At 37.1% G+C, this 25,924-nt stretch overlaps 2 protein-coding genes and 1 long non-coding RNA gene across 5 annotated transcripts; 1 reads left to right on the plus strand and 2 right to left on the minus strand.

Annotated features, from left to right (window-relative positions):
- On the minus strand, nt 1-10,639 carry LOC127998385 (thrombospondin-4-B). Its single transcript, XM_052592106.1, has 21 exons — nt 10,407-10,639; nt 9,725-9,922; nt 9,386-9,633; nt 8,948-9,062; nt 8,753-8,835; nt 8,345-8,399; nt 8,006-8,166; nt 7,414-7,551; nt 7,219-7,293; nt 6,617-6,796; nt 6,352-6,456; nt 5,519-5,626; nt 5,272-5,431; nt 4,390-4,508; nt 3,025-3,077; nt 2,774-2,955; nt 2,330-2,557; nt 1,516-1,712; nt 1,091-1,263; nt 854-993; nt 1-747 (listed from the first exon to the last, which is right to left on the minus strand). The coding sequence occupies exons 1-21, from the start codon at nt 10,483-10,485 to the stop codon at nt 707-709; spliced, it is 2,838 nt and encodes a 945-aa protein (XP_052448066.1). The 5' UTR covers nt 10,486-10,639; the 3' UTR covers nt 1-706.
- A 1,080-nt stretch (nt 10,640-11,719) lies between these two features.
- LOC127998586 (metaxin-3) lies at nt 11,720-18,638 on the plus strand. Of its 3 annotated transcripts, XM_052592120.1 has the most exons (9): nt 11,720-11,888; nt 12,503-12,572; nt 12,776-12,852; nt 15,031-15,123; nt 15,223-15,405; nt 15,678-15,754; nt 16,222-16,394; nt 16,808-16,896; nt 17,722-18,638. In XM_052592120.1, the coding sequence occupies exons 1-9, from the start codon at nt 11,763-11,765 to the stop codon at nt 17,827-17,829; spliced, it is 996 nt and encodes a 331-aa protein (XP_052448080.1). In that variant the 5' UTR covers nt 11,720-11,762; the 3' UTR covers nt 17,830-18,638. The 3 variants fall into 3 exon arrangements, with proteins under 3 accessions (XP_052448080.1, XP_052448082.1, XP_052448081.1); XM_052592122.1 differs by lacking the exon at nt 16,808-16,896; XM_052592121.1 differs by lacking the exons at nt 11,720-11,888; nt 12,503-12,572; nt 12,776-12,852 and adding an exon at nt 12,893-14,207.
- Nucleotides 18,639-19,364: 726 nt separating this feature from the next.
- LOC127998622 (uncharacterized) lies at nt 19,365-22,505 on the minus strand. Its single transcript, XR_008171460.1, has 3 exons — nt 21,734-22,505; nt 21,442-21,556; nt 19,365-20,415 (listed from the first exon to the last, which is right to left on the minus strand). It is a non-coding gene; the product is annotated as an uncharacterized LOC127998622 (long non-coding RNA).
- Nucleotides 22,506-25,924: the final 3,419 nt, after the last annotated feature.

Consider the following 25,924-nt stretch of genomic DNA (forward strand, 5'->3'; position numbering starts at 1 on the left):
TGTAGTCTATTACATTATTTATTGTTTTATATATGAAAGTTTTGTAATTTGTAGCTGTGGACCAAAGGAACACACGTACTTTATGAAAATGAGACTGAACTGTGTGTACAGTTAGAGGTGTCATTTTCACACAAAGCCTCACAGAAAACTACAATATACAGGACAGGTTGTATGGACCAATTATTATTATTTTTTTTAAAATAATTATCTTATGCTCACCAAGGCTGCATTCATTTGATCAAAAATATCTTGAAGTATCAACATTTAAAATAGCTGTTTCCATTTAAATATATATATTAAAATGTGATCTATTCCTCTGATGGGAATGCTGAAATTTCGTCGTTACTTCAGTCTTCAGCTGATTTGCTGATCAAGAAACATTTATTATTTTCAGTGTTGAAAACATTGGGATTATTATTATTATGGGATTCTTTCATGTATCTAAAGTAAAAAAAAAAAAAAAAAAATTATATATATATATATAGATATAGAAGTTTTTAATGTCTTTACTGTCACCTGAATTGAATACATCCTTGCCAAATAAAAGTATTAATTTTAAATTGAAAAACTATTAACATGTATTTGTCTTGAATGCAAAAGTCTGCAAATGGTACATAATTAATTGGAAAGATGAGTACCCAAAACATCAGTCACATCATGTTTTAACACTAATAGTGCTCTCCCGTTTCATCTCTGCTTAGTTTCATTACTTCTGGGCTTGTTCTGTATAGTCTTCAGGAATTGTGTCTGTAAATGTAAAAATATATATATATATTTAAATGTACAAGATGATACACCCTGAAATTGATATGAATGCATTGTTCTTCTAATCTTGTTCAAGCACTGCACTCACCATTACAGCGATATCTCAGGTTGGACCAGATGATGTTTTCCTGTGAAAAGCAGAACACCCCAAGACGGCCTCCTCTCATACTAGTGTCAGTAACAACTCCAGAGTCCGCAACCAGGTCGGTGCCTTCATAGAACTTTACTCTGTGCCAAAACAGAGAAACGCCAAAAACATGTTGTTTCGCTTCAGCGCACTGTTTCTCATTTCCAAATCCAGTAAAGTCTGAAGTCGGCATCTGACCTGATGTATCCCACTTGGGGTCTGTGCTTCAGATTCCAGCGGTAGGACACCTTGTCCTTCCAGCCCACATTACGAGGGTCTTTCCACAGCAAGCGCACCTGATCGTTTGTGTCTCCAGTGTGCCACAGTGAATTCCTCAGGAACTCCCCAGGCCCGGTTTTAGACTTCACAGCCTAGAAATGCAAATCTATTGAATCAAGTCTGTGTGTTTATGGTTTTACTCAAATAATCAAATCAAATTGTGACATACTTGAAGTGCAAAATAACTTTGGTTACAGCTTTAACACCGGTTAAGTGTTTTTGCATACATCAGAGTTTAGCCAAAGCCAGTTTCATAGATTTGCCGAGGGCTCTGTAGAGCAGCAGTAATGATAAAAGCACACGCTGAGCATTCAGCCAGAAATGAAGATGAAGAGTGTTGAGACCTTAAGCTGAATGCCTGGCTCGGCCACGGCTCTAAAGGGCACCGCCTGCCAGTACGTCTGCTCCGTCTGCTTCCACATCACCACATAGAAGCTGGAGGAATCCTGGTAGCCGAAGATGAAGCCTGCGTAGTCGTCATCCGTCACTGTATTCACATGGAAGGTGCCCTCAAAGTCCACGCCACTGAATGCTGTATATCCTGTATGTGGCGGCAAGATGGGGTCATGTTTTGACCAGATTTGCATTGAACACTAAATACTATAGTTTATATTTCAACCGTGATTTAAACAAACCGAATACAGAAATGGTTGTTTGCTATTCAGTTAAAGGGATACTCCACAAAAGTCTTCCATCATTTATTTACCCATCTTAGATGTATTTTCTACTGTGAAAACAAAGATTAAAAAAAAAACACGTCTCTGATAGTCCATTTAATGCTAGTTGACAGTAACACATACGACTGTAGTCTTCTGCAGCGAAACAATAGGTGTGTGTGAAAAAATACAAAAAAATATAAGATATAAGCATCAACTGTAAAGGTCCCGTCCACTATTATTTTATCTTTATTTATATTATGTTATATATGAATTATATTATGTTACAGAAATCTACATTTGTGTTTCACAGAAGAAAGAAAGTCTTATAAATCTGATAAAACATGAGAGTCAGTAATTGTTGAGAGAAAAGTCTACCCTTTAAGAGAAAATGACATAACTTTTCTTAAAAGCCCAATTAAGACCAGAATGCATTTCCAGGCTGGTCTATGCTGGGTTGGCGCTGGTTTAGCTGTTCTCATGGAAATGCTCACAAACATACCAACAGCTAGTCCTGGGTCACTGTTCATGGTTTGGACGATCTCCATTCCCTGATTAAGAACAACCCAGTTGGGGTCGATCTGAGCCTCTCCCTCTGGATCCAGAACCACGGTCTGATAGGCTCTGAAGTCGGTCAGAGTGATCTCTGCGTTCTCGGGGCAGGTGTCGATTCGGTCTATCACATGATCTTTGTCAAAGTCTCCAGTGCAGGCGTCACCCACCCCATCATCTGACAAAGAAGAAGAGCGCAAACAAGACTTTTAACCGATATCTTTTTATCAGTGGTCTGAGTCCACTATAGCTTTGTGAAGCACATTAAGATACAATGTCAACATTTAAGTCACATTTAAAAACACACAAATGTCATTGTATTAGCATTTCAAAAAATTTAAACTAAAACATTAGTCTTGATTAACCGAACAACTTTTGTCCAAATGTTGCGTACTGTTTTCATCTTTTTGGTCGGGGTTTGGCACCAGTCTACAGTTATCTTGATCATCCAAGATGCCATCATTATCATCGTCATCATCACACTCGTCTCCAAGGCCGTCCTTATCCGTGTCCAGCTGTGAGCTATTAATGATGGTGGGGCAGTTGTCTTTGGTGTTCTGATGACCGTCTCCATCACTGGAACAAAAGAACTCCGCTAGAAACTTGGTTTATACTGACCAGCAAAGAGAAAGGTAAAAACTCTACCTGTCAATGTTTGTGTCACAAGTGTCTCCAACAAGATCATCATCAACATCAGACTGATTGAAAGAAAACAGAGGACAGGTTAAAATAGTAATATATTCAACATACTAAATATACAAAATACACACGTGGCGACAATTTGTTTCCTTGAAAAGAGTGCTGATATAGGACGCTAACAGCGCAAAGACTTGTCGTTGTATAGCTTGCTTTGTTTGCATATGCAACAGTTGGTGGCAGCAAGTGACTGTTTTCTGATTGAATCTTTTGTTCAACGGTTTCACTCAAATACACTGATTCATTCTGGACCGGATGAGTGAATCATTGAATCATTCATTCACCCTAATTGCGAAAGGTTGTTTCTACTTTCGATTGGTTTTCTGTAACTAAATTTCGTTGGTGAAGCAAAATCAGATAAAACAGCTGACGATAGTGTGTATATTAACTAAATAACTGAACTGTTCTCAGAATCATGTTTTTTTGTGAATATAAGCAGGCAATCAGCCACTCTTGCTTGTTTAATATTGTGGTTGCACTTTATTTTACAGTACGTGTACTAACATGTACTTATAGTGTACTTACAGTGTATTTATCTAAGAAAGTTCTGGTAATACAAGGTAACTATATGGGGTAGGGTTAGGTTTAGGGGTAGGTTCAGAGTTAGTACCTAGTTATTACATAGTTATTGTAATTACTATAAAAAGTACATAGTATGTACATGGGGAACAGGACTATAAAATAAAGTGCTACCAATTATATTTTGTCTAAATAAATCTCACAAAAAAACAACTCATCAATGATGTGATGCTAGGCAGTCTAAAACAGTTATTTTTGTATTATTGAGGAACTATTATAGTTTTTCTTATCTTTTTATTAATTGTTTTTTTTAATTGTAAAGTAATAATTATGTTGTTTTTGTCATTTATTATTATTATTATTTAAATATATCTTTATAGTTTTGATTTATGCCACCTTTTTTTACATCAAGTTAAACTAAATAAAAAAATATGAATATGAGAAATGTTGCAACTAGCTGACATTTTATTTTAGGTAACAATGCAAGAATCGTTGCACTTTTTTTGTGGTTTTAGTTACCTATAATAACCCTTGTTTGAAACTAATTTTGAGATGAACACTTAAACAGCCTAAATACTTTCACTCCCTAAAACAAGGTAAGAATCAGTTTTAAGTCTAGCTCTAGAAAACTAATCATTTAAATTGGGTGGAACACGAAAAAAGTAATCTGAAATCTAAAAATGAGGGAAACTTGAATCCACAAATAAATATCCAATAGCGATCAATAAATAACCAAATAAAGTACACAGAACAGAACAGAAGTCAGAAACAGGCAGTAATAAAGTCATGTAGCACCTGGTTGGGGTTTGGCACCTCAGGACAGCTGTCACATTCATCACCGACACCGTCATTATCTTTGTCCTTCTGCTCAGGGTTGGGAACTCTCTGACAGTTATCCAGGATGTTCTTCAAACCTATCAGAAGTAAAGAACTTACATGTATGCATTCAGTGACTCACCAACATGCCAAGAGCCAGGGTATAAAATAAAGCAGCACCAGTGAAATAAAGGACAGTATCATACAGAGGTGTACTGTCTAAAATGTCACTGAATGGAGCAAACTCCAGCAGGAGAAATGCACTGCAGTGTTATATAGAGTATACAGTCAGTGATGTCTTTGTGTGCTTTTTGTTGGGTTATGTCACAAGGTGGCGGTGTTTCGGAAAGCCTTCTGTGGAATAGTTTCCATGCATCAGCAGCTCTTGGCTGGGTTCTTGGTGGAAATGTGGTTGCACAAACATGAAAGAGCTCTAAAGTATCAAATCAAGTGTCTGGATTTGTACGTTAGCGAACAGAGCATAAATGCTGCCTGGACTCGATTTTACACTTTTCAGATTAGAACAAATAATTGTCCATTTGAAGGAAATGATCAGTGTGGGTTCGTAGACACTGTTAATATCCCCACAGGTCACTTCAGCTTTACATGTCCCGTGCAAGCTAAAGTGTGCTTTAATTTGTGCTTTAAAAACACAGAAGCTTCTGTTTTTCCTCATAAAAACGACCTAAGTGCAGGAAAATCCAGATAAAAAACAGCACCGGAGGGGGAAAAGGATTTTAAAAACATAACACCCCATTCCTGCGACTAAAAGTACACAGCAGCCGAATGGCAGATGGAGCAGAGATTGAAAAATGTGAGCAAGATGTGTGGAGCAGTTATTCTTTGACCAAATTAAATTACCATCCCCATCTATGTCATCATCACAGGCATCCCCCAGTCCGTCCCTGTCTGTGTCCCGCTGGTCCGGGTTCTCCACGTTTATGCAATTATCACAAGCATCACCGTGGAGATCTTTATCACTGTTCTTCTGGTCTATGTTAGGAACCAGCCAGCAGTTGTCCTGTAGCAATACAGTCATGCAAGCACTGACATTGAAGGGAGCATTTCAGTTCAAGGAAATAATGATCTAATGATGATTAATCTGTGCCTGATCGTTGACGATGCCATCACTGTCTGCGTCCTCATCACAGGCATCTCCCTTCCCATCTCTGTCTGCGTCTTCTTGGCCCGAGTTTGGAACGAACATGCAGTTATCCTGGAAATGAAAAGTAAGATAAACCAGTAACACTATAATATATGGTTCGGTTTGTTTACATTACTTAATACAATATCAAAAACAATATTTTTTGTATTTCTTAATCTTGATTAATGTTGTTTTACATATACTATCAATTTAAAACATTAAAGGTTTGGGGTCAATAATTGCATTTATTTATTTATTTATTTATTTTTGTCAATAACTTCATTATTTATTTGGCATGAATACATTAAAGTGATCAAAAGTGACAGTAAAGACATTTACAACCATACAAATATTTCTGTTTCAAATGAAAAGTTCGTTTGATATTTCCACAAAAATATTAAGCTGCACAACTGTTTTCTTGTGATTCTTGAGCAGCAAATCAGCAGATTAGAATGATTTCTGAAGGATCATGTGACACTGAAGACTGGATTAATGATGCTGAAAATTCAGCTTTGGCATTACAAGAATAAAGTACATTTTAAAATAAAATAGAAAACTGTTATTTTAAATTGTACTATTTTACAATATAACTCTTTTGACTGTATTTTGATAAAATATATATATATATATATATATATATATATATATGTATATATTACTGACGGGAAACTTGTGTGTATATTTGTAAATGAACCAAGAAACCAAGAAATTGTTGTTCACTGTCAGTTCATGATATCGAATGCATTAACTGTATGCGAATAAACTAAACTTCTAACAAAAAATAACATGAATGTCACCTTCTTGCAGGTTCCATCTCTGCACTGAAGTTCGATATCTGGATAAGCATCAATGTCTGTGTCCTTTCCACAGACATAGCCGTTTCCTGCCCAGCCAACTTTGCACTAAAAGCAACAAGATTTTATAAGATGTCAGCTGTGAAAGTTGCATCCTGGCTCAAAAGCACGGCATAGGAATTCACCAGCACACACGGTGACATCATATCCCTACATGTTTTCTTGAAATGCACAAGCAAAACATCGGTGTGCATGCTTGAAGTCTCACCGAACAACTGATGCTCCCATCTCTCTCCACAACACACTCTGCGTTGACGTCACATGGATTTGGCTGGCCGTTCCCACACAGCCCTTGAGTCAGAGGAGCGGGATCCAGGCCAGTACTTCTGCAGCCGCTATTCTGGTCACCCGTGAATCCAGTTTTGCAGATCCCACAGTGAAACGCACCCTACAAGAAAACAAATTGAAAGTGAAAGTGACGTGACATTCAGCCAAGTATGGGGACCCATACTCAGAATTTGTGCTCTGCATTTAACCAATCCAATCCAGAGCAGTGGGCAGCCATTTATGCTGCGGCACCCAGGGAGCAGTTGGGGGTTCGATGCCCTGCTCAAGGGCACCTAAGTCATGGTATTGAAGGTGGAGAGAGAACTGTACATGCACTCCCCCCACCCACAATTCCTGCTGCCCACAATTCCTGCTGGCCCGGGACTCGAACTCGCAACCTTTCGATTGGGAGCCCGACTCTCTAACCATTAGGCCACGACTTCCCCAATTTGACATATTTTTAATTTGACATATAATTTTTAATTTGACATATAAACTACATTTACTGTACCTTTGGGTAATCTAGGATAGTTGTAATCTTACCACTGTGTTATGGCAGTATGAATTGGGTGTGCAGCCACCATTATCCACCTGGCACTCGTCAATATCATTACACATCTGATAAAAAAAGGGACAAATATGGTTTTAATCATTATTTGCACATACTGGTTAATTGTATTTAATTTAATATACTTTTATTTGATTTTGTTAAGCATTGTCCCAAATACAGGTACGTACTTGTTTGTTTGTCTGGGCATAGTGAACACCCACACCCTGGATCTCTGGGCCTGTGAAGCCTCGTGGACACTTCTCACATCTGAACCCTGGCGCGGTGTTAACACACCGTACACCAGAGAAACATGGGCTGATCTGACACTAAATTTGAACAGTTTATAAGGTTAGCTGGATTTATGATGTCCAACAAACAATGCTCTGTAATATAATGCCGATTACTCAAACAACAACACAGCAATCTGTGAAAAGCTCGATGAAAACCACAGAAGAAATCCCCTAGAACCTTTGTAATGGTTTAAACAACAATAGTCTAATAAAGTAGAACACATAAACAGTCTGAATTATAGAGATACTGCAGTGCGTCATGGAAAAAAATGTGTTATCGTTCTTACTCAACAACGAGAGAACTAAACAAAAAATAAGTGGATAGATGAACCATGTTAAAAGCAAAACTTGATTCAAACCACAGAAAGAAAATTACAATAGTAAATGTATAATAATGCACATATTTTTTTAGGTTGTTTATATTCTGGCTAATTTTTGGGTGTATATCATTAAGATGAAAAAAAAAAAAATCAGCATTATAAAGTCTAACCTCATCTACGTCTTCACATTGGACTCCGTCTCCAGTGTAGCCCTCAGGACAAGGTGCACATTCCACTCCTTCAGCGGTTTCGATACACATGTCCAGCTTAAAACAGACCCCTGGCCTGCACTTGGATTGCTTTTGATCCGGTAGTCCTGGTTTCTCCTGTCCTAATGCATTAAAATGTCAAAAGAACTGTTGAGTTCACCTGTCTGAGACCTTCAGCATCCTCATTATAAACTTCTACTAATTGACTTCTACATGACCGGGCACAGACATGATTTTTACAAAAACGGCAAAATGTTTTCTCATTACAGCGGTTTCGTAACTTTTGAACTAAAGTCTCACCAGTGCATTGAACACACTCCATGATAGTCTTTCTCAGGTCAGCGGTTTCTTTGGTCTGTTATGAAAACAGACTGTTATTGTGCTGAAGTTCTGAAGAAAAAAAAAACTATAGGGATAGTTCACACAAAAATACTTTATTTATTCTCGCTACATTGTTAAAAACCTAAATGACTTACATGTTCAACACATTTTCTGATCACTAATTCTACAACTAATAGGGGATTTTCAGGTTGTAAAAAAATCATAAGAGTAGTCCATAGTCTTCTTTAGTTTTGTGTGAGGACCATATTGACATTTAAGTTAATAATCATTCAACTGGATTTACTGATTTAGTGAACATCAGAACCAAAGAACTGAGGGGTGAACTATCCCTTTAAGGAGCTGTTTTCCCACTCGATTTCAAGTCACCTGCTGATCGACCTTCTGTTTCAACTCTTGGATCATTCGCATGAGCTCAAACATTGGGCCAGCTTCCATTTTTGAAGTTGTTCCTGCAGAAATTTAACATAATGATGTTTTCTGTACTAGAAGACAACATATAAACAATCATCAACAAAACTATAGCTGAATAAGACACAGACAAGAGAGCAAACACAGTCTCACCCAGTAGTTGCAGTGTTTCCCTCTGTTCGCTCTGCTCTGGACCACTGCAGTCCTGAAGCTCGACCACATTTTCGATAGACTCATCAAGCACAAGTCTGAGGTCTGACAGCGAATCCTGTGACACAGGTACATATTACACCCTGTTAAAAATCTTAGTAATTTTTCAAAGTATTGGCTGTGATTTAAGGACAAACCACTTACAATGAACTCTGATTCAACATATGGCCTATTATTGTGCCCCCTGTATATTAGGGTGGTTATCAGTACATTTTAACGTAAAAAGGCAGATTTTGGTAGTTCAGTATATTAACATTATATCACTTAATGAAATATATGCTTCTAAACTGTAAAATATACACGTATCCTATAAAACCTGTAGGATTTTTAAAAGTGAATTTCTGACATCCCGAGCAGCTGTGTTCATCCTGCTAGGTTTACCTGGGATGAGCTTGGCAGGGTCTTGAGTGTAACTCGTTTTGGGCCCTGCGGCAGTGAATTGAAGGCCAGCGGGACGTCCTGCACCCTCTCCACCAGCCTGCAGTCCACATAGAGGGCCGTGGTGGGGGTGCCCTGCTGCAGCCCGCTGAAGTGGAGCAGTATGTGGTGCTGTTGACCATCTGTCAGTGGCACTTTACCGAAATTGGTTGTTCCAACCTTTCCGTTGCTTTTTAGATATTTCAAAATGACTGTGGGCAGAAAAAGTATTTAGTGTTCATATCAAGTATTTTATTGAGCCATTGTACATTGAGCACATTAATGAGCTTTGATCAGACAAACCTTTGTTGAGTTTTCCCTGAACGGTGAACTCAAAATAATCTGTGTTGTCTAAAGCATTGAAGATGCGGAAGATGCGCGTCGGAGCTTTGTTCTGCAGCTGCAGGCTTGCAAGGATAAAAACATTGTCCATGTTCTTTGCCTTTATTCCTCCTTGCAGAAGGTCAGGTAAGCAATCCGATGATGCCAGAAGATCATAAACTGCAAAATTTTGGTACTAATGGTTTTTGGTGCATTTGTGTAATACATGTTATTGCACTATTCTGATGCTCTTTTGTCCAGGACACATTATAAAAAGCAACAAGTGAGGTCAATGACAGATTTGTCCTCAGCTAATGGTTGATAATCTCACTGCATGCATGCTGGAGGATTTCCAGATAATTATATTATATTTATGGAGTGATAAATGACCTGTCTAACACAAGGAAACAAGTTTATTTGTGCTAATATTGATATTATATTTAAGCACATTTTAAGAGAAGAAAATTTAGGCATGTACCCTCTTATTCATAAACAGCTTTGTATATATATATATATATATATATATATATATATATATATATATGTATGTATGTAAATAATGCAAATAATAAAAAAAACAATATTCTTAGCATACAAAAACTAAAAAAAAATATATTTCTTAAATATTACATTTTTAAATATATTACAAGGTTTAAGGACTTACCAAATCCTTGAGTTTTCACTGTATCAAATAGTTGTAAAAGTAACTGTAAACTGAATAGGATTCTTGTCCAAGCACCCATTGTAGATTTATTTATGTCACAAGGCCAGTTAAAGTGTTCCACCCTTATTCCTGGAACAATAGTTTGTGCCCTGACCCCTGATTCGGTCTTGATCAGTAGCTGTCAAAACAGAACTGCCTGTTCCCTGTAGCTCTGCAGATGAACGAGAACCAGACTGGAGCTCAAGTGATTTACGCTTTTCAGATGTCTCTCTCTATAAAAACTGTGACCAAGCACCTCCTCCAGAACGCTTCTGTGCTTTTAACAGCTGCATATTGCTGTGAGCATGTCAGATCAAAACCTGCTAAAAGAGCTCTATGTTAATGATGGTAAATGATGGGACAATGTGCTTTGCTTTTTGGTCAGAACCTGCACCAGCTGGTTAGCCTACAGGTTACAATAAATATTCTGTTTGAAATTATCAAATCAAACCAATTATTTTGAAAGCAAACCTAAATTTAATTATTTTGTTATTTTCTTTTTTTTTTCAGTTATAATATTAATTTAAACTTCACTTTAAAGTTGCAAATGAGGATTTTTACACATAAATAATATAAAATAACAATCCGACTGCATTATCCAAATAATCTGCCAAAGAAAGAAAGACAGACAGAAACAACACATTTACAGGAATGATCTGGCGTGACATGTCCCTGCCGAGTGAGTCTTGCCAGTTTGAGTGTTACGACAGATGAGTTATGGAAAATCAATTAAACCTTCAGCTTCATATGAATGAACCACATTAACTCTTCAGCTGCCTGCATATTGTATCCCACAGACTCTCAAATGAAGCTGAAAACAGATTTAATTCATTTTTGTAAAAAAACAAGCTCACACCAGTAGTCAAGCTTGTTTGGAACATAGTTACTAGTTTATTAAGCAAGGTGGCCTACCAGCTCTGACCGAGTTGACAATAGTCCCCATCAGGTTTCTAAACCAATAATAGCAATAGCAATAACAATTTTTTATTTTATTTTTTATTTTATTTTATTCTGTAGACTTTTTGAACCTAAGCTCTCCTAAAACAGCTCTTACACTCTTGCTAGATTCATTTGTCCTCTAAGAGTGACAGATTTTTTTATTTTTTTATTTATAATAAAATTTAATTCAATAAAAAGTAACGTTTATTTATTTCTATCATTTAATTTGTTTGTAATATTCTTATTTTATAATTTAATTAAATTATTTATTTTGTTAGGAAGCCAACCCAACTCTCTCGGTTCCTTGCCTCCATTTATGTAGCCCGTTTCAAACATTTTGCTTTGGGTGAAAGTTCTCTCCCAGTCCCGCGCACTGGGATGCTGTCTGGAGGACGTGCTAATGCTGTTCATGCACACACAAACATGGCGGAACCCATGGAGCTGCTCTGCTGGGGAGGTGACTGGGATCTGCCATCCGTTCACACAGACTCCCTCATCGTGCTGGTAACTTCACGCGTTTTATTGACACTTGTATTGCATGCATATCCACGATGTAATAAATAATCAACTACGTCGATGCAGTTTTGGAGAGACGCGTTCTGGGATAACTGCAGTGTTTAGAGTCCCTTTGATAAATAGAAGTCTCTGTACACTTAATTTCTTTGCTGATGCTTCCTGTTACCGTAGCTGTCATGCAAAAAGCAGCTCGACTGAACTGACTTGCATTGCATTGCATTGGTTTGACTGGATGATAATTGGTAGCTGATATGTATCAAGACAGCTCCGGGGTTCATTTCTTGGAGGTCAGAGGAATAATGCTGATGGGATCTGAAGGGTATGGGTTCTTTTACACGCTTTTCTCTTTAGATTATAGATTGTACACACGTGCTTGTGTTTTGTAAAGAAGTGTAGCTTTGTGTCTTATTTTCGCAGCTGCTGGAAAACACGCGTTCTGATCATAGACCGTATTAAAACAGCCAGGTTATGAATACCTTTTACAGAAATGCATAATAAAAGTCCTAGTTACAGTGTAGCACTGTAGTGATGATTATTAATATTAACTTGACCTTTAATCAATCATCCGTTCACCTTCATATGTTTTAAATGTTGTCTTGTAGGCATATGCAAAATTTTCAGGTGCAAAGCTTGCAGTAAAGTCTATTGACTGGACATGGAGGACTATAACAGGTCAGGAAGGATTGTTTTTAATAGTATTGGTTTAAGAGCATGTTAAATGTAGTGGAAGTCTGGGATGTAGCCACAAGCATCCATGTCATTTTCCAAATGTAACATTGTGAATGGCAAACATTGCTGAAGTGCATGAGAGGGGGTTGTATTTGGACGAGCCCTTTGATGGTTAAGCTGCAGCTGTCATTATTGTCCCTCCACAGCATCTGTGCCTCAGCTACACTGGGAGGGATCCACAGTCACAGAACCAGCACAAATTCTAAACTTCCTACGAAAACAGGTAGAAATTCGTATCTGTTATGTGGAGGCATTTTGCAGTTTGTCTGTGATTATTGCATCAGAGGAATTTTGATGAAACCAGGTTTATTTTGACTTATTATGAACTTATAACATGACTTTAACAAATCAATTCATACATAAACATTAAAAAGTGATTTTCTAAAATGTGATTAGGTACAGTTTATCTATAATTTATTATTACAAATATTTAATCCTAGAATTTTCAAATCTAATTTTTCCAGCACCCCAACATTTTGATTTAAATATATTTATTGGGAATATACAGTGGGTATAGAAAAGAATCACCCCTTTTAAAATAATCACATTTTTGTTGCTTTGCAGGCTGAAATGAAGCTGTATATGTAATTATAACATCCAAGTGAAAGATATAACACCAACATGTCAGAAAAAAATAAAACCCAGAATTATGTTGGGAAAAGGATCACCCTATTGTGTCAGCGGTTTCTTGAACCACCTTTTGTTTTAATTCGAGCCTTTAGTCTGTTGGGATACATCTCTACTAACTTTGAGCATGTATGCTTTGTAATATTTGCCCAGTCCTCTTTGCAGAACTGCTCAAGTTCAGTTCAATTTGATGGTGAGTGTTTGTGGACTGCAGTCTTCAGGTCACTCCACAGATCTTCAGTGAGGTTTAAGTCTCTGACTAGCCATGCAAGGACATTGACCTTTTTCTCCTTTAAACACTGTCTGGCCAGTTTTGTTGTCTGCTTTATGTCATTGTAATGGTGGAAGGTAAACCTTCTCTCTATTGACAACTTTCTGGTAGAGGGCAGCAGATTTCCCTCAGGAATTTGATGGTATTTTGCCTCATCCATACTTCCTTCTATCCTGACAAGTGCTCCAGTCCCTGCTGCAGAGAAACACCCCCAGAACAGGATATAACCACATCCATACTTTACTGGAGGAATGCTGTTATTTGGATGATGAGCTGTATTGAATTTCTGCCAGATATATCATTTGGTGTTGAGGCCAAATAATTCAATTTTAGTCTCATTTTAGGAGAGCTTCGAAAGGGTTGAAGGATGTAGGGGCCAAACAACTGTTTCTTGAAGTGCCCTTCTACATCATCACCACGTGCCCACATGGATCCGCTGTTATCATGCAAAGATTCTGCGCAAAGGATCCTTTGAAGTGGCCAGTTTTGAGCACTTCAGTTTCGAACAACCCTTCAATATGGCGGCCCTTCGATGGACGATATATCCCATTTGGAACGCACTGTTTATCATGAATTCCTGCGACTGCTTCAGAGTTTCTGTAGGCCTCATGGAAGCCTCTCTGAGCTGTTTCCTCCTGACCCTTTCATCCAGTTTGGAGCGACGTCCTGATCCAGGGAGGGTCTGTGTTTTACCATTTACCTTTCACTTCTTAAAAATAGACTTAATAATGCTTCTAGGCATTGATAAAGCCTTCGACTCCTGACTTCTGCCTGTCCACAACTATATCCTGGAGATCTTTTGACAGTATTTTCATGCTGAGAGAATCAAAATGAATAGTTTGTGTGCTATTGAGAAGTTGATTAGCTACACCTGATTGAGTTTACAAGTCATTTTTAAGAGGGCTTAATTGATTTTCCAGCTCAGTGATTTTTTTTTTTTTTTTTTTTACATGTTGCTGTTATAAGTTGCAGATGGATAAAACAAAAACTGGGTCCATATTTATTTCAGACTGCAAGCAAAAAAACTTGATCATTTTAAAAGTTTTTTTTTCTTTTTTCTTATCTACTGTATACCTACACATACAAGTGTGAAATATGAAAATGAACAGCTTTCTCCTCCATAACAACTATTAAAACAGAAAAGGGCAAAAAAAAGAGGAAAAGAAATAATGAGAAAATAACACTTTGCATGGTATGTTTGTTAGATTGTTCATCATTCAAAATCATTTAATAAAGGTACAAATACAACAATAAATGATAAATAGTAATTGATGATGATAAAGTCCAGCAGTACAAATAAAATACAACAATTAATAGTAAAATAGTAAATACTTTTTTTCAGTACTGATTGGTCAATTATTATGGTCTAACAGTGGTAAGATTGAAGTGCCGACTTTTGATATTAATGTGTGGGTATGAAGAATGATGGGCTTGAGAAAGGGTGATTATGCTCCATGGATTGTATATTAAAGTGTAATTAAAACATGTTCTCAATCCACACAGAGATTCAATGCCGACTATGAGTTGACGGCTAAGCAAGGTGCAGATACAATGGCTTATATCGCCCTACTGGAGGAAAAGCTGCGTCCAGCACTGGTGGGTCCATCTGCAGTGCACTTACTGATTTGAGTCACATCTGATCCTCATGATGATGATGTTATGAATTAAGTGTAGATCGGTGCTGTTAATTTGTAGCTGCACACATTCTGGGTGGACGCAGAGAACTATGTTAACCTGACCCGACCCTGGTTTACGTCACATTCCCCGTTCCCCCTCAACTTCTTTGTGCCGGGTCGACAGGCCAGCTTGGCTCTGTCCCGCATCCTACTGACCAAAGCAGAGTCGCCATTGCTGAACATCACAGAAGTAGAGGGAAAGGTATAAGAAAACAGATCCATATTCATGCACGATTTATGTCATTTACTGAGGCATTATGTCTCAAGCATTGCATTGAATTCATCTATTCTTTTTCAATGCCATGGTGAAATGGAAAACAGTTCATCTCAGGAAAATTGTCTGTCCTCATGAGCAAATGTGCCTGAGGTGGAGTGTAGAAACCAGAGGATCATAAAGAATGTGCTGTTGTTGTTATGCCATCCCTGATAATAATGAATATACAATTGTATGGCTAGTAATATAATTTCTTTTAGATCTACAGTGAAGCCAAAGAGTGCCTGAATTTGCTCTCCCACAGACTTGGGAGCTTCCACTTCTTTTTTGGAGACACGTGAGTTTTTGAATTCTTTTATCCCATAATATTTATCAGCTCTTTTAAAGGGAAAGTTTTCCCAAAAAATAAAAGTCTGTCGTCATTTACTCCCCTTCATGCCATTCCAAAACCTGTATGACTTTCTTTCTTGCTTTTGTGGAACATGAAAAAATATATTTTAAGAAATGTTTTTCTTCATTTGTTTTTCTTGTTCCCAACATTCTTTAAAATAACTGTTTTCTGTTTTAATATATTTAAAAATGTTATTTACTCAGTTTTGCTGCTGAAAATGTAGCCTTGCAATCACAGGAATGAATTATAGTTGATCCAAACCTATATGCATTCCTTTCAGCTGCTGAAAACAAAAATTATATTTTGAAGCACGTTAGTAACAAAGCAAATGTTCCTTTTTTGGTGAACTGTCCCTTTAAATGTAATCATCTTTGTCTATCAGCCTGAAGTTCACCATTTTTTCTATCTGTCAGGCCTACAAGCCTGGACGCCTTTGTTTTTGGCCATATCGCCCCTCTTATCAAAGCCCCTCTTCCCAGCGGGCAGCTTCAGAAGCACCTGAACCAACTTGAGAACCTCTGCCAGTTCTGCAACACCATCCTTAAAAACTACTTCACCGACGCCGCTGCTGAGAAGAGAATGGACTGTAAGTAGTAAGAGCTCTCTCACAGCCTGTCGAGTACTATATTAATAAAACCACAAAAAAATATAGTATTGGTCATGTTCTGCTCTCTTTCGTCTTTTTATTAGTTTATCTCAACCTACATATGTTTGCTGTTGAATCATATAGAATTAAATCATTTAACCAGACATTCTTCATGAGTAATTACCTTTGCATTGCCTTCAACCCCAGACATCTGGCTCATAGAAAATGCTAAAAGACAGTTTAATAACATCACGGCCTTAGGTCTTGTGGCTATTTTAAGTGATTTGCTCTGTCTCTTTGGCTGCACTCTGTATCTGCACTAACCTTTCTCCCATGTGCGTAAAAACCTCTGCTTTTCTTCAGAATCAGTGTCCTGTCGTCTCTTCTTTTCTCTGTCTCTGTCCTCTTGCTAGGCTCTCTGACGGCTACCCATGATCCCGTCGATGCAAACCTCCAGAAACTGACACAACTTGTTAACAAAGAGTCCAACCTTATTGAAAAGGTCTTGGCAAGATCTGCTGATTCACTTCTGAATATAATGTCACTAGAATGTCACTACAGTTACATGGTTAAAAGCATGTAGACACTGTTTTTCACTATGTATTGAAAAGTTTCTGTTCCTATTTAGCGTCATTGAGCTCAGACTCATATTGAGAGCTAGGATCTGGCTCACAGTCAATTTCCCAATTCAGTGTTCAGTGGAGTTCAGGTCTAGGCCAGTCCAATCCTAGAAAGAGTCCAACCAGACTTAATAAACCGTTTATTTACTTGATTTTCTTTCTGGGGCATTTCATGCTGGAAAAGAATAGTCATGCAGCATTGTGCTGGAAATATTTCATAAAAAGTGTCTATTCTGAGAGAAAAGTCTCAGTTCTGAGACATATATTCAAATTTTGATATTGTGAGGGGGATAGTTATCCCAAACTGTGATTTTTTTTAAAAAATGTTTCCACAAAAGAAATAAATAAAAAAGCAACTTTTTATCTCACAGTTGTGTCTTCTTAGAATTCTGACATTTTTAGAATTGCAAGAGGAAGAAAAAAAGAGTTCCGAATTGTGAGAAAAAAATGCAAAAATGAAAAATGTTACATATATTTTTATGTATATTTTTACAGTAAAGTTCTTGCAACCACAGCTACCGTTTTTATCATACATTTCAAGTATTTGTTTTACAATTATGCCTGGTTGTATGCTCGATTTTATGAACCTTTGCAGAAACAGAAACACGAGGGGGTTGTTCACATGCTTTTGGCTACGTAGTGTATCTCATAAGCTCTTCTTACACTTTTTCTTCGGAATGAACACTTGTCCTATGTTTATGTCACAGATGGATGACAATCTTCGTAGCAGTCCACAGCACAGACCGCACAGACATGAGACCAAACCCTCGGCCCTGGCCAGCGAGAGGAACTCACCCCTTCTATCGAAGCACTGACTTTTACATAATGTATGCATTTTTCCAAATCATATTTATTATTTAACATACTGATGTGGTTATAATAAATGAATACTAGTTTTCCATGATGAAGTTGCTGAAATGTTGGTTTGATTGTTCGATTTTATAAACAACGTAAAGGGCTTGATAAATGGCATTCTTCATCTGTTGTTTTTAAGAATCATTGGCACATATGGGAACTATGTGTAAAAGGGAAACGCTTTGTAGTAGCCTAATAGCAACACTTAGCTGTCAATTGATGACTTAAGATACAAGTTCTATAGTTTAAAAGAGAAGTGTGTTCCAGTTGAGATGCATTGTCCTTGATCTGTCTTCCTGGCGCTCATTGACTTTCCACACATTATTGCATATGGAACTTTGAATGCACAAGCTGGCTTTCCAAATGCAAAAGGTTTTGTGTGTACTTCATGAGTTTATTTATGTTTTAATTCCTGGCCAAAAACAATTACAGGGATTATTATAAGATTTATGGTTTATACACTAGATATTCAGCCTTTGTTCCATGGTTTCATCATAGAATTTATTATAATAATCAAATTAGGAGTTTAAAATTCTACATATAGAAGGTTCATAACAGTTTTTATTTAAGTGCACATGGTAGATTAACTATCACGCATATTTACAGCATACATCTCTCTTATTTGATTTGAGCTTTCCATTGATTTCACTTTCCACATTCTTGACTTTTAGTGCAAAGGGATCTTGACATCTGATTTTGTGTACTGTGTATACATTTATTATTTTTGGTTTATTGGTTGTATACATTAAAGGAATGCCTTAAAAGTCTAGTGCTGTGCCATGCCATCACATCTGACTGTGTTTTTGATTTAATCGGTTATTCATTGTGTTATTAAGAAATTGTATATTTCAAAATATATCAATGTATATGTTCGAATATATGTAAATATATGCAATGAAGTGAAGTTCTTTGAAATATATATTTTTTTCCGAAAAATGGGGAAAAAAACAGTTAACGTTCAGTTTATTAAACTGGCACATTTAGTTGTTTACACCAAATGCAAAACCCACTACCTTTTTTTTTATAGTGGAAAGTACTGTAGCTAAATTGTTACAGACCTTAAGAACTTATTTATGCTCTTTGAATGAACAATACTAACATATTGCAAAACTTTCCGTTCATTCATCCTTTAAATGTGCCAGTAAGAGAGAGACAGCTGTGGGGCTGCTGCTTGAATGTCACATGGAAGCTATTACAACTCAACACTCCCCAAATATTCACATTCCATCAACAAAATGGAAAGGACAGGAGATTTTTTTCCTCTTTGTTGTGCTAGCTATTTGGTCTTTACCACCATATACACATATATATATTAAATACATTGTTACAAATAAACCTTGTTTATTATTCATCAAAGACTCCTAAAAATGTATTATGGTTTCTACAAAAAGTACTCAGAAGCTTTGTTAACATTTTTATTCGTTTCCATGCACTGTGTCCATTAGACTATAGATTGAATTAAAATGTTTTCTCTTATGCAAGTGATTTTAACTGATTTTGACTGTCACACAGTGAGGCTTTCAAGAGCAGCAAATATATATATATATATATATATATATATATATATATATATATAATATGCACATGATACTGTGATGATCCATTGGAAGTGAAAACTGAAATCTCTTTACTCACCCAAATATAAATACAGTAAACCACAGAAAAATAAATATTTTCATCACTTATTTGTGATGCCTTGTCCATCATCTTAAAACACGTAACTCCGCCGAGGGAGACTTCAGCAATGAAAGCATGTTAGTAGCAATGCCAACATCTATTCATTTTATTCAAACAACCTGGAAACCTGTAGTCTCCAAAATAAAATATGAATGTCTGCACATCATGTGATCATATACTGTATGAGAAACGACAACACCGGTTGCATGCACTTTCTGTTTCATATACAGTATACAAAAACAACGCAACAGCTCTGGAGGGATTTAAAAGCACAGCTTCAAAAACAATCCTTCCTTTCACAAAAGTAAATTAGGGTGACCAAATGTCCTTTTTCCTGGACATGTCCTTGCTGGGATTTCGAAACTGTCTAAAATGTCTAGGTTTTGGCTTTGTTTTCCTTTGGACATGCCTGCACATTACTGGTCATTACCTTCAGCAGACTGCCTTTAGTCACCCTGACTATGTTCCTCATAATCTCTTCAGTCACACCATTTCTTAGAACTGAGGAATTTTTCAGCACGATATTGTTTCATCTGATTACTATTAAGAAAGAATCACTTGATTTATATTCTGTGGCACAAGCAAGCCCAGAGCTTTGAGGCTTCAATGGAGTAAACTAGCAGTGCTTAACAAACTCTGGCACCTCCGTGGTCATTTTTAGTTCTAGACTCCCCAGATACTCCAGGACAACCACAGGGTGGCAGGACCGAGTGAAGGCATGCCGAAAAGTGCCCAAGAGCTGCCCGTTCTGAGCATTAAAGAAGAAGAGCCCACCCTGGCTGTAGTCCAACAGAGTGCAGATCCGCACAGGTATGTCCATGACAAAGATGTCAGACTCCACGCTGTCATTAGGCAGCTCAAATCTGCAGCTGCAGAGAAGAAGGGTTAATCCGACACACATATACACAATATAATAAATGTCAAATTATATATTTATCAGTAAGGAAACTGACAAATAATGAAAGAACCCTGAAAAAGATTTTGCATTCCACAAAAATATTAAGCAGCACAAATGTTTTCAACATGAAAAAAAATAAACAGCTTTGCCATCACAGGAAACAAATTACATTTAGAAAACAGATAAAACTATTATTTTAAATTGTAATAATATTTCAAAATATTACTGTATTTTTGTACAAAAAAAAAGAGAGTTTTGAGAGAGTTTCAAAAATCTTACCAACCCCAAACTTTTAAACAGTAGCATGCATGCAATGCCATGTAAACACAGAAATAAAAAAGCAATCAGAGCACAACCCAAGACTATGTGTTCTCAATAAAACCAAATTCAGAATTAAACAACTTGGTTTCATTGAAAAGCATCCAAAGTATCATCTTTGTGCTCACATTTTGTGCAGATGCATTCATGAAATTGTTCTTTCTGTTGGCTAGGACTTGACAGGACTGATGTAGATTTGCAAACTCAACCATCACAGACAATTTACACAATATCTTCACAGTTTAGAATGTAAATGTCCTGTCATGTTGTTTATTGTTTATTTTTAACTGAAATTAGTAGATATTAAATAAACTCACTTTTCTGTCAATTCCATGATTTTTTTTTTCTTTTTTCAGATCTAATGGATATCCTCTTTAGGATAATGGTAGCATGCACAAATACATGAATCGGATACCTTATATATGTAGGTACACAGTGCAGACACCAGGAGGCACTGTTCTCCCCCAGTGTGCTGGTGTGTGATACAGCTTGATGTATGTATGTATGTATTTGCTGTAAGTAAAGATACCTGTTCTTTTGTGCATCACTGAAAACAGCATATGTCATTAATTTTGAGGTTGCAAATTAAACAGGACATATAATTTGTTGTTTTTTCGAGTATGTATCTATCTACAGTGTAAGTTTTGTAATAGTGAAAACAACTCTTTGAGATACTTACTCTATGATAGAGGACATTTTATTGTAGAGGTCATGTGGGTACTCTACTGAGTTCCTGTCCTCTTAAACCTTCAGCAGTGAGCTGGCCGTTTCACTGAGGAAGTGGAACCTTGTACCTTATCACACAACAACATTCACCAATAAACAAGAAACAACAAACAGAATGAACATTTAATCATTTTTAAAAGTGAGAATTTAGTGATGTTGTCAAAAATGAGCACGTTTTAAATCACTAACTAGAGGTATGGTCACATTAAAAAACATTCTGATGTTATATTAGTGGTGAATCTGACCTCTGGTGGAGATAAGAGCTGCCTCGCTCTGTTCACTGGCCCCTCCAGCATTCACTGATTTGATGTAGAAGAGGTAAATTCATAGTTTTGCTAAGCAATGATGCATTAAATTGATTAAAAGTGACAGTAAAACATTCATAATTTTACAAATGATCTTAATTTCAGATAAAAGTCCTACTGAGCTTTCTATTTTATCAAAGAATCCTTAAAAAAAAAAAATAATAATGGCTTCCACAAAAATTGAAATATAAGCAGCACAACTGTTTTCCAAATTAAACAATAATAAATGTTTCTTGAGCATCAAATCATAATATTAGAATGATTTCTGAAGGATCATGGGACAATGAAGACTGGAGTAATGAAGCTGAAAATACAGCTTTGCCATCACAGGAAAAAAAAATATTACATTTGAAATAAAACGTATATACACATTAACATATACAGTACAGACCAAAAGTTTGGACACACCTTCTCATTCAAAGAGTTTTCTTTATTTTCATGACTATGACAATTGTAGAGTCACACTGAAGGCATCAAAACTATGAATTAACACATGTGGAATTATATACATAACAAAAAAGTGTGAAACAAATGACAATATGTCATATTCTAGGTTCTTCAAAGTAGCCACCTTTTGCTCTGATTACTGCTTTGCACACTCTTGGCATTCTCTTGATGATCTTCAAGAGGTAGTCACCTGAAATGGTCTTCCAACAGTCTTGAAGGAGTTCCCCGAGAGATGCTTAGCACTTGTTGGCCCTTTAGCCTTCTGTCTGCGGTCCAGCTCACCCCTAAACCATCTCGATTGGGTTCAGGTCCGGTGGCTGTGGAGGCCAGGTCATCTGGCGCAGCACCCCATCACTCTCCTTCTTGGTCAAATAGCCCTTGATGCCTTCAGTGTGACTCTACAATTTTCATAGTCATGAAAATAAAGAAAACTCTCTGAATGACAAGGTGTGTCCAAACTTTTGGTCTGTACTGTATATTTTTAAAAAATATATCAACATAAAAAAACTGTTATTTTAACATTTCACAATATTACAGATTTTTTCATTCTTTTCGAGTAAATAAATGCAGCCTTGATCATAAGACACTTATTTCAAGAACATTTAAAAAACTTACCAAACACCAAACCTTTGAACTGTAGTGTGTGTGTGTGTGTGTTTTAGTGTGGATGGTAACATCCTGTTCTCCCTTTAGTCTGACCTCCTTGTGGCTCTTCCATGCAGTAGACTTGGAAGCAGTCAATAATATCATTCTCATTAACTTTCCAATACACAGTGATGGTTGCAGAATTGGCCTGTTGAGGCTGAAGATGTGGTTTTTGAGGCACTACAAATTGAGTGATAATATAAGTCAGTAAAAAGTGAAGGGTGTTTATTTGCAGTGGAAATCTTGGCTGAGGTGCACCTGGAGTGGCTTGTCTGATTTTCCTCCCATTGCCTGATTGACCCTGGGCATAATCCTCAAAAACTCTCGTGGACCAAGTTCAAGTGACATGGTGGATTCCAAAACTGTAGTCAACCTATTTTTTAAAAATAAATGGAAGGATCACTGGAAGAAGACGCTGCAAAACTAAGATGAAATCCAGCTTATCACGATATTAAGGGGATAGTTCACCCAAAAATAAAAATTATGTCATTAATGACTCACCCTCACAACAGACCCGGAAGAGAAGACAATTCTGAATAAAGTCATAGTTTTTGTTATTTTTGGACCGAAATGTATTTTTGATGCTTCAACAAATTCTAACTGACCCTCTGATGTCACACTTTGATTATGTTTTTCTTACCTTTCTGGACATGGACAGTAGACCGTACACACAGCTTCAATGGAGGGACAGAAAGCTCTCGGACTAAATCTAAAATATCTTAAACTGTGTTCTGAAGACATGAGAGTTATTAATGACATAATTTTCATTTTTGGGTGAACTGTCCCTTTAAGATAGCATGTGAAAACCTCATGCAGTAAATATGGTGATTTCTATTAGTTTAAGAGCTAATAACACATCAACTCAACAAGGCAATTACAACAAGCTTCTGTTTTGATTAATTTAATATGCAAATCATTTTCAAAGTTAGCATTTTATGTTAGCAAGCCACTGATGCATCATAAATTCAGGCCATTCAGTTACCTCATATTGCTATCTTTTGATGACTGAGAAGGGGTGAAAAAGTGGTTTGATTAGACTACAATAACCGTTCTAGAAACAGATAAAATCTTAGCTAAGCAATTTAAAAATGCTTTCAGTGCAACTATGGCCTTGGACAAAATCAATAAATTCAAATTAATCTTAGCGAGTAACTAACACAAAAAAAGTAAGCCTCATGGAAAGAAACTTAAAGGGGGGTTGAAATGCTCATTTTCACTCAATATCCTGTTAATGTTGAGTACCTATAGAGTAGTACTGCATCCTTCATATCTCCAAAAAGTCTTTAGTTTTATTATATTTATAAGAGAAAAATAGTCTGTGCTGATTTTTTTTCGGAAAAACACGAGCCGTTGGAGGCGTGACGTGTGGGCGGAGCTAAAGAATCATGAGCGCCAGTAGGCTTTTGCGTTGAGAGCATGTTGAAGCTGTGACATTACCTTGAGGAAAAAACCATCCAAAACTAACCATGGCTTACAGTCAGATTCAGCCGTTTATTTATGATCCAGAATCAGATCCAGAGGCTGAAACTGAACGAGAGCAGCAGCAGAAACGACTACAACAGCGTCTCTATGTGGTATGTATTGAAACTGTGTATATTTGTTTATGTAACCCCTCTCTCCCGGGTACTTTCTGACGCTCCTCGCACTCGCTCCGAGCTGGGCTCGAACCCGGGTCTCCGGCATGGGAGGCGGACGCACTAACAAGGAGGCAGAGATATTTGAAGCAGTTTTACTCACCGCCTACGGTTCCAACACACGATCGTGACCCCTTTTCGTTGGGATTGCATTATCCTTAAGAAATAAACGATACACAAATCCGTCGTCAAACTGGGCCTTGTTTGTAAAACAAGCATCTTCGAAATGCAGGGAACCAACACAAACACTTGCACAACTCCGTCGATGCTCTTTAAAAATAAACTTCGTCCACTGGTCCCTTAATGTTTTTTTTTTTTTTTCTTTGGTAATCTGTGCAGGGTTGTCTTGCCCTCGCAACCAAAAACACACTCCTTTTGTGACATTTCGCTCTCGCTCTGATCAGTGAATGTCTGTGCTCTCTCTGCTCTGCTATATGGGAGCGCGTGCTCTTCCAGGAGAAGTGCCCTCAGGACCCATATAAGGAAATTCCGCTCCATCTAACGTCACACAGACACATACTCGAAAAAAACTTTCAGAAACTTGTGACAAACTGGAAGGAGTATTTTTGGAACAAAAATACTCCTTCAAACGTACAACTTAATTTTTGAAAGTTTGTCCATGGGAATCCAACTCTTAACAGTATAAAAAACTCAGTATGCATGAAATAGCATTTCAACCCCCTTTAAGCGGGTCTGTCTCTTCCTCCTCAGCTGTCATCTCCATCGTCTCCTTGGCCTTGTCGATATTCTCCTGGAGCGAGACAATCTGGTCGTACAGCTGCTCCAGTTTGGCCTTTTTCTCCTCCTCCATGGCCTGAGACATCTCATTGTACTGATCCATCAACAGCTTCACCACCTCCTCATTGTGATCCTTTATGATCTTCTCACCATAATTAAAGTTCTCATGTGAGCAATAAAGCTGCACAGAAGTTTGCAGAAACCATTTTGTGAGTGCAAAGTTCACCTTCACAATGCCAAGATTTTGTGGGAGGTTCTCAGGACATTGCTGCACGTTTTCTATGGCATCTTTTTGACCTTATTCTTGGTCCTCCACTGTCCAACAAAATATTTATAGCTCTCTATGATATTTTGGTCTCCAGATATGACTTGTTTTATAGTCCACAAAGTGAAAACACAAATGATACAGAATATGTTGCATATATTTAAATGAACACACTTCAATATAAATACCTCCACTGTGTTGTATGCCAGCTGAAGCTCAGATACAAAGTCTTCAATATTCTCATATTTTCCTTGTAAAACTGATATCAGTTCGCTCAGCTCATTCTGAAAACATTATCACATGGGAAATTCATCAGATTAAACATCAAACATTCTGAGGAAATTATACAACATATTCAGCGTTCATCTTGAATGATTGCGCAACTTCTATTCCTTTCAGTCT

Source organism: Carassius gibelio, chromosome A5, assembly GCF_023724105.1.
Source record: "Carassius gibelio isolate Cgi1373 ecotype wild population from Czech Republic chromosome A5, carGib1.2-hapl.c, whole genome shotgun sequence".
In the NCBI taxonomy this organism is placed as follows: domain Eukaryota; kingdom Metazoa; phylum Chordata; class Actinopteri; order Cypriniformes; family Cyprinidae; genus Carassius; species Carassius gibelio.

Bases quoted from the DNA above. Each gene is read 5' to 3' on its own strand.
- LOC127998385 (XM_052592106.1), bottom strand. From the start codon at position 10,485: ATGGGTGCTTGGACAAGAATCCTATTCAGTTTACAGTTACTTTTACAA. The intron at 1,713-2,329 runs GTATGTTTGTGA...CGCCACATACAG, and splicing joins TGACCCAGGACTAGCTGTTG to GATATACAGCATTCAGTGGC. The intron at 748-853 runs GTGAGTGCAGTG...TTACATTTACAG, and splicing joins CCTGAGATATCGCTGTAATG to ACACAATTCCTGAAGACTAT.
- LOC127998586 (XM_052592120.1), top strand. From the start codon at position 11,763: ATGCTGTCTGGAGGACGTGCTAATGCTGTTCATGCACACACAAACATG. The intron at 15,124-15,222 runs GTGGGTCCATCT...GTTAATTTGTAG, and splicing joins AAAAGCTGCGTCCAGCACTG to CTGCACACATTCTGGGTGGA. The intron at 16,897-17,721 runs GTCTTGGCAAGA...TTTATGTCACAG, and splicing joins AGTCCAACCTTATTGAAAAG to ATGGATGACAATCTTCGTAG.